The following is a 7,855-nucleotide window of genomic DNA, read 5'->3' on the forward strand; positions in this document are numbered from 1 at the left end:
GCGGGCAGGGGAGTGCAGCGCCAGGCCACCAGCTCAGCGGGGCCTTCCAGGAGCGGGCTGGCCACAGGGGCATGGCAGCGCGGCGCAGCCCCACCTGGGGACACCTCGTCCGGGTTGGGAAAGAAGGCGGAGCGCAGGTCGTGCACAGCATGGCGGATGCGGCCCCGCAGGGTGCGCGCCGCCGCCGCCCCCTGCTCCCAGTCCTCTGCCTCCAGTGCCCGCAGCCGCCGGCCATCCCAGGCATACTGCTTCTGCTGCGTGCCTGCAGTGTGCAGGCAGGCAGCGCAGGTAGGGAGAGCATGGGCCAGCTGCCAGGGGATGCAGCTCGTCGCAGCCTTGCCATGGCAATGCAGCGCCGAACATGACACGTCGTTATCATGCCGCCACTTGTTCAACAGCATGCAGCAGCAGCCTGTTCAGCGCACCTTCCATGACCGCCGCCGGCACCGCCTGCAGCCCATCGAAGCTGACCTTCATGGTGCTGCTGGCGCTGGCCGCCATGGATGCAAAGGCGCTGGCTGCTAGCGACGCAAAGGCAGCAGGGTGGTCGCGCCGCCGCCTGTGCGGCAGCAGCGGCCTGCCCGCCGCCAATTGGCGCTGCCCCTCCCGCCACCGTTTCGTCGGGGGCTCGCTGTGCTCAAACACCACCGCTCCCCTTGCATGCGGGTCGCATTCCTGGACTATTGCGACTGCTGCACCCTGCGCCATTGCTGCTAGAGGGCCCCGCCGCCCCACCCCGAGATACAAGGACCCTGACGAATTCAGGGTCCTGGGCACGTCAGCCTAGCTCTCGGGACACGCTGCTGGGCCGTAGACCATCACTGTTTAAAGCTGCACGGGCTGTGCAGGCAAGAATGAAGCACTGCTCAACTCGGAATGATTGCGGATCCACAATGGAATGTGCAACTGTGTGAAATCCAGTCGCCCAGAGAGGCACCGCCACAGCGTCGCCAGCGGGCAGAGCGGCGAAGCAGTGGCTGCGCTCAGGAAGATGTGAAGAGGGATGATCAGCTTCATTACTGCGGTGCCTCCTCCACTGGGGCTGGCGCTGGCTTGGCCTTGCGCTCCGGCCCCCCGCGCTCCAAGAAATCAGCCCCTGCACAAAACGAGGAGCGGCACTCCGTCTATCAAGCAGCACACATGCCCGCAATTGGCTCAGGTTTCCTGGCAAAGTCTCACATTGCTTTTTGGCATAATCCCGTCGGTCACCGCCACCTGCAGGTGATGGAAGGGTGGGCAGATGGGGACAGCGCGTGTCATGCACTTGTGTGATACTTTCAGGGCACAGCGTGCATACAGACCAAGCAGCACCACTGCTCACAATCGAACATCTGCACGCATTGGAACTGCATTGCATCGTCCCGCTCCTCCATCTTGCTCTTCACGCTGGGCTGGACGAAAGTAAGTGAAAGGGTGTTGCCGCTGGAAGACGATGCTGCCTCGGCCATCGCCGCTGCTGGCCGAAACAGAAGCAGGGCTGCAGCTGCCGCACCCGCCACTGTCGAGCTGGCTCCTCCGGCCAGCAAAGTTCCACCTAGGCCTCGGCTCGCCGCCTCCCCGGCCGCCTCCCCCGCCGCCTCCCCCGCCGCTGCTGCCCCGTTGAAAAGCCTGGGCAGAGCCTTCGAGCTGCGCTGCATCTTCTTTGCTGTCTGAAGCTGCACGGCAGCACTGCTGGCAGCCGCGCAGTGCGTCTGCACGGCGCGCATGACTGCTTCCGAACTTGTCAGGTCCGTGTGGCAGCGTGCGGGGCGTTGATCAGCGAAGTACGAGGCGACTTGCAACGATCTCACAGCCTGGTGCAGAAGGACAAGGTGAGCGAAGCTCATCCTCGCTGGATTCTGCCGCGTCAGCGGCGGCAGACCACAGCACAGCGCACATCTGGCAGGAAATTGGCCGCGCCTCTGTGGACTTGCTAACTGATTACCAAAACGTCAGTTGGAGCAAAGTCGTGGGAAAACGCAATGAACAGTACGGTGACGCCCAGGCGCGATTATTAGCAAAAGCAATGGTGCGGGCGGGAGGGAAGCACTCAGGGCGAGGTTATGACAATGTCAGGAAGGGCAGAGCTCAGGAAAGGCTGAGAAACGGTTTCCAAAATTCTGGGAAGACGAAGACACAAAGATGGAGGAAGGGCGCGGGCTGACGGCGGTGATAAGGTAGGCTGGGCTTGCGGGCATCCAGCCAACCCTCGACCCTCGCCCCGCCCAGCAGCTGCTCAGTGGCCGCCCTCCGGCTTGTAATTCCCCAGCGAGCCGGACAGCAGGATGTTGTCCCACTCCGCATCGCTCTCCACCACCGCCCACAGGTGGTCCAGGCCGGCGTTGGCCATCAGGCTGTCCACGGTCCAGCTCGCGTAGCTGTCTGCAAACTCGGTGGCGTTGAACACGCCCTCAAAGCTGGTGGTGGCATTGAAGTCTGCGGCCTCGCCCAGGTCCAGCACCGTGACCACTGCAGGGGAGAGGGCCAGGGGTGGTGGATGGGGTGGGGGGGGGGTCGGCGCATGCGGGTCAGTGGGGAAGGGTGGGGAGGACAACGGCTGGCAGGCGCGCTGCTGGCACATGGATGGGTGAGTACCGTACCAGCGCACCCCACCACCCCAGCGCCGCCGCCCGCTCACCCTCGTCGCCAAACACCTCTGGGTTGCCGAACACAATCTTGGCCGCCCTCATGCCCTCCACGCCCGTCACGTTGAGCGTCCAGAACACCTCCCCCTTGTGGGTGTAGTAGTCCAGCAGGGCGGCGGCGTCGGGGGCGTCTGCAGGCAGGTACGGCGGAGCGGAGGCGGGGCCCGGCAGGTGAGCAGAGCAGCGGCATGAGGCGGGCGCTGCAGCGCAGTGTTGGTTGCTCGCCAGGCAACATGTTGTTGGTGGAACAGCGGCACCAAGCATGCCACCGACCTCTTGCCCCTCACCTGGCTCCTGGTCGCCGAACGGCAGCATCTCCGCCTTGAAGTAACTGCGGGCAGGGAGAGACACACGAGGCGGGTTGCTTGGTGGGAGCAGCACCCACAGGCCAGGTACCCAAGGAGCGTGCCGATGAGGGCGGCAGCGACGGCGGCGCTGGTACAGGCCAAAATCCAAAGCTCGCTCGGATAAGGCGGCCGCCGGGGCGCTGCACCCTCCCATTGCCCGAACGCAAGCACAACTTCCCCCAGGGCAGCGCAGCAAGGCTGAGAAGGGCGTGATGGGGGATAAGGGCGAGTGCATTTGACATGCCAGGCTCCAGGGCAGCCATCCCCGCTTGCACAGCATCACTGGGCTGGATCATTGGCACTAGGAAGCCCCAGGAGGGTTGCAGTGCTCCACTGGCAAAATGTACCAGGCGAGGCGCAAAAGGCTGGGCGGCGATTGCAGACGCAGCACCCGGCACATCGCACTCACGTGTGAGCTCGGCAGCTGGGAGCCAGCGCTAGAAGCGCGAACAGGCAGGCAAGCTTGGCGTGCATGATGGCTTTTGTGAGTGGTGGCTGTCAGGAGAATTGAAAGGTGCAGAGGATACTAAGGGGAAGAAAAAGAAGAAGAAACTGTTTTTGGACTGGGCGTGTGCAAGCGCCCTTCAGAAGGACGGCGGCCTGTACCTGCAAGAGCTCATGCAGGGGGAAGATGATCTGCCAAGCCGCCCTCCTCTCTGGATAGCAGGAGGGTGATGTGGAGAGCCCACTTCCATGCTGTAACTCCTCACAACCTCATAGCGCTGCCGTTCCCCTGGACCAGCCGCCAACGCCCCGCCAGTGTTGGGCACGTGCGCCACGGCGCTGAGCATTTTGTTTAGAGTTGGGACACCAAATTGCAAGCAGCCAGTTTCCATATGCGCCTGTCAGTCGGCCCCGGGCGTTTCGTATTCAGTGGCAAGCATCAGGCCCTGGACGACGCCCCCCTCCACCGCAGTGTACACCCCAACTGACGCACAGTCGATGGCCTTGCCTGCAGCAAGCAGCAGCAGCGTGACGCTGAGGCAGCAGAGCAGCCGGGCCACGCTGCAAACAGCGGCAGCAAGCGGCTCGCCATGCACCCAGCCAGGCGACCAGCCAGGCACCAGCCGCACGCACCCGCAAAGAGGAAGGGGAGGGAGGGGGTGGGCCACAGGCCCTCGCCGCTGCTGCCCTGCATGCGCTGCAGAAAGGCCAGCCAGCTGCGCTCCTCCAGCGCTGCCTGCTTGCGGTTCTGGCGCGGCGGCGGCGCGCTCTGCAGCTCCTGCAGCTCGTGCGCCTGTATCAGGCTGGTGAAGCCGCTGGTCACGGCGTGGCGCCCCATGAACTGGTACTGGAACAGCTCTGCCTGCTTCCCAAAGTACCAGTGGTTGCCCGGGTCGTCGTGGTCAGCCAGCTCCAGCCGCCCCTGGTGCAGCTGCGCCAGCAGCCTGAACGGAACGCTGATTTTCACAAAGGGCGGCACGTTGGCCGAGCCGCCGCCGCCTTGCGCCGCCGCCGCTGATGCTGCCGCCAGGCGTTCAGGCTCCAGCACCAACAGCGGGTCTATCACAGCCACTGCAAACATGTGCCAGTGGCAACACAGAAGCAGGAGCAGGGTGGGGGCAGGGCCCGAGCAGGGCGGGTGGCGGTGAGCGGCGGCATGGCGGTGGGCAGCAGACAGCTCGTCCTCACCTACCTTCCATCATACCGGGCGTGGCTGATGTGTTGTGCGGCCTGCCCCAGCTGCTGCAAAGCCGTCCGAGACCCACCCTACTCGCCCTGGTTGCCATGGCTGCGACAATAGGCCAAGCTGGCTGATTGATTGCCGACCTGCTCAAGGTTTGCGGAACGCCACGCCGATCGATGAGAGGCGGCCGCAATTTTGCGCAGGGTGGACAACACCAACCTTCCACCGCCTGATTTCCGCCTGGGCGCCTTCAATTCGGCGCCATCGCCTCCACATCGCACCCTTGGGACTGGTGTGGCACGCTGCAGGAGCCATCGCCCGCATCGCGTTCCATGCAGCCGTGAGCGTGCTGGCGAGCAACGATGAGCAGCAAGGACCGCATAGCAACGCTGCGCAAGCGTGTTGCAACGGACCCCTATGATGCGGAGGCCTGGGAGAAGCTTGTCTCAGAGGCCGACCGCGCTCGGCGCGGCTCTGAACGCAACGCGGCGCTGACAGCGGTGTACGAGGACCTGCTGAATGTGTTCCCAACGGCGGTGGGTCCCACGCTGCACCACGCTGCACCGCCGCTGGCCCGCTGCCGCTGCCGCTACCTTTCCATCCGCCGCTTGTGCTCCCGCCGCTGCAGGCGGGGTACTGGCGGGAGTATGCAGACCACCAGATGAGCTGCAGCGACGAGAGCGTGGTGAAGGGCGTCTTCTCCCGCTGCCTGCTCACCTGCCTGTCTGTGGACCTCTGGCGCTCCTATCTCAACTTCATCAAGCGGGTGGGTGCGCCCTCGCTCGGCACCAAGTGCAGCCGCACACATCATCATGCGGCCGGCAGCCCCGCAGGCATCAGTCAGCAAGCCGCGGCTGCAAGTCCTGCCTTGAGTGCCGCCGCCGACCCACCCGCTCACCCGCCGTTGCCGCCGCCGCTGCCTGGCGCCCACCGCAGCTCAACGAGCCGCGCGGCGCAGAGGGCCTGCCCGAGATCCGCCAGGCGTACGAGTTCACCCTGGACCGGCTGGGGCAGGACAGCGCGTGCGGCGGCATCTGGATTGATTACATCGCCTTCCTGCAGGCGAGGCTTGGGGGGGGTGGCTGTGGGGTGGCTGCCGCGGGCCTCCGGGACCGGCGCTAGGGATTGGAGAGCACTGGGAAGGGGAGGGGGGAGGGTGGAAGGAGGGGCCAGGGGGATGCAGCCTGGAGGAGTGCGGCGCACAGCAAGCTCGCTGGCTGGTGCAGAGCAGGCCTAGGTTCCCAGCGAGCAGTCGCGGCCGCTGGGCCCGCCCCCCGGGCGCCGACCTGCTCCACTGCGTGCCCGTGTCGCCTGCAGGCGCCCAAGCAGGGCAGCCCCGAGTATGCGGCTGTGTACGGCCAGGCGCTGGAGGGGCAGGTGGGCCCCTTGCCCTGGCTTGTCTGCCCTGGTGTGTGTCTGATCCCTGGGGCTGCTGCCAGGGACGCGGTCTTCAGGCGGCAGGGCCTTGCTCACCCACCTCTCACCACGACTTGCCCCCGCCCTGCTGCCCGCGCAGGATGAGTCTCAGAAGGTGGCGGCGGTGCGGCGCGCCTACCAGCGCGCCCTGCTGGTGCCCACCTCGCAGCTGGAGGGGCTGTGGCGCGGGTACGAGGGCTTCGAGGTGACGGGCAGCAACAAGCAGCTGGCGCGCAGGCTGCTGGACGAGTGGCGCCCGCTGTACCAAGCAGGTGCGGCGTGCTGTGCTGCGCTGCGCCTGGCACCCGTGAGCCTGCCTGCCCGCCCCCGCTGCCCCGCGCGCACGCCCCCGCCGCCCGCGCAAAACACGCGCGCTCAGCGCCGCCGCCCCTGCACCCCGCGCGCTGCAGCCCGCGGCCTGCTGCGGGAGCGCGAGGCACGGCTGGGCGCCATCAACCTCAAGGCGCTGGCGCTGCCGCCCGGCCGCGGCGGCGCCACGCAGCAGCAGCAGGCGGCGCTGTGGCGGGAGTACCTGGGGTGGGAGCGCGGCAACCCGCAGCGACTGGACCCGGCTACCCACGCCGCCAGGTGAGGCTGGCGGGGCAAGAGGGAGGGTGCGGGCGGGGCCCGGGCGGGGGCGGGTTGGTAGCGGTAGCCGGAGCTGGCGGTTAGCAGGCGTGAGGGCACCAGCCAGGAAGCTAACCGGCAAGACCACATTGCAGGCAGGCGCTGCAGGCAGCCCCGCACACACCCGCCCACCCCGCCCCAGGCCTCTCATTCTGCCGCCGCTGCCGCCGCCGCCGCCGCAGGGTGTCGCTGGCATTTGAGCAGGCGCTCATGGTGCTCTTCCACTACCCCGACATCTGGCTGGAGTTTGCGGGGTGGCACCAGCAGCAGGGCGGCGGCGGCGGCGGCGCAGCGGCGGCGGCGGTGCTGGAGAAGGGTCGCGGCGCGCTGCCCACCGCGCTGGCCCTGCACTTTGCGGCCGCAGACCTGCAGGTGGGTGCGTGTGTGTGTTGGGGTGTGGGAGGTGGGGTGTGGCGGGTGTGGGCGTGTGGGCAGGGCCTGCCGTGCCTTGGTCGGCTGGTTGGTGGGCAGAGCGCCACCTGCCACGGCCGCTGCCTGCCTGGTTGCCCGACCCGGCTCCCTGGCCCCGCCCGCGCGCGGCCTGCAGGAGTCTCTGGGCAATGCTGCGGGCGCCAAAGCGATTTATGAGGAGCTTGTGGAGGGGCTGAGGCCTGCAGAGGAGGCAGCCGCGGGGGGCGCAGCCCCGGCAGCAGCAGCCGCGTCGCCGGCAGCGCCTGCCTCGACGGCGCCAGCAGCGTCCCCCGCAGCCCCGCCAGCAGCCTTGCCGGCGGCCCCGCCGGCAGCAGCCCCGCCAGCGTCACCGGCCGCAGCGGCGGCTGGAGCGGGCGGCGAGGGTGCGCAGCAGGCGGGCGAGCCTGCGGCGACAGGTGCAGAACAGCAGCAGCAGCAGCAGCAGGACGGTGGCGGCGCGGGGGAGGCTCAGTTGAAAGCAGGGCCGGAGGAGGCCGCAGCAGCAGACGGCGCGGCGCAGGGCGGCGAGGCGCCGCCGCCGCCGCCGCCGCCGGCTGCACCGCAGCAGCAGGCAGAGGTGAAGGCGGAGCCGGGCACGAAGGCGGAGGTGAAGGCAGAGCCGGACCAGCAGGCTGCAGAGGCTGCCGCGGCGGCGCCGGCGCCGGCGCCACCTGGCGTCCAGCTGGCGCCTGAGCAGGGCACGCTGGCCTGGGTGCAATACATGCGCTTCGCCAAACGCACCGGCGGCATCATGGCGGCGCGCAAGGTGGGCTGGCGCTGTGGGTGGCGGGGGGGGGGGGGGG

The 7,855-nt window shown here is 67.8% G+C and overlaps 3 protein-coding genes across 3 annotated transcripts in view; 1 reads left to right on the top strand and 2 right to left on the bottom strand.

The window, feature by feature from the left end:
• Window positions 1-501, bottom strand: part of CHLNCDRAFT_138052 (hypothetical protein) — a gene marked incomplete at both ends in the record, with an annotated part of 5,763 nt that extends 5,262 nt beyond the window's left edge. The window contains 2 exons of the mRNA XM_005851504.1: window positions 105-262; window positions 426-501. Coding sequence (XP_005851566.1) covers window positions 105-262; window positions 426-501 — 234 coding nt within the window. The remainder of the gene's footprint in view (window positions 1-104; window positions 263-425) is intronic.
• Window positions 502-3,816: 3,315 nt separating this feature from the next.
• Window positions 3,817-4,496, bottom strand: CHLNCDRAFT_138055 (hypothetical protein; the record flags this gene model as incomplete). The annotated part of the gene is made up of 2 exons (XM_005851505.1): window positions 3,817-3,923; window positions 4,049-4,496. The coding sequence occupies 2 exons, from the start codon at window positions 4,494-4,496 to the stop codon at window positions 3,817-3,819; spliced, it is 555 nt and encodes a 184-aa protein (XP_005851567.1).
• A 464-nt stretch (window positions 4,497-4,960) lies between these two features.
• CHLNCDRAFT_138056 (hypothetical protein) overlaps window positions 4,961-7,855 on the top strand; it is a gene marked incomplete at both ends in the record, with an annotated part of 5,001 nt that continues 2,106 nt past the window's right edge. Inside the window, 8 exons of the mRNA XM_005851212.1 lie at window positions 4,961-5,134; window positions 5,227-5,364; window positions 5,535-5,687; window positions 5,916-5,975; window positions 6,115-6,286; window positions 6,425-6,602; window positions 6,824-7,013; window positions 7,189-7,831. Coding sequence (XP_005851274.1) covers window positions 4,961-5,134; window positions 5,227-5,364; window positions 5,535-5,687; window positions 5,916-5,975; window positions 6,115-6,286; window positions 6,425-6,602; window positions 6,824-7,013; window positions 7,189-7,831 — 1,708 coding nt within the window. The remainder of the gene's footprint in view (window positions 5,135-5,226; window positions 5,365-5,534; window positions 5,688-5,915; window positions 5,976-6,114; window positions 6,287-6,424; window positions 6,603-6,823; window positions 7,014-7,188; window positions 7,832-7,855) is intronic.

Source organism: Chlorella variabilis (assembly GCF_000147415.1).
Source record: "Chlorella variabilis unplaced genomic scaffold CHLNCscaffold_2, whole genome shotgun sequence".
NCBI lineage: Eukaryota > Viridiplantae > Chlorophyta > Trebouxiophyceae > Chlorellales > Chlorellaceae > Chlorella > Chlorella variabilis.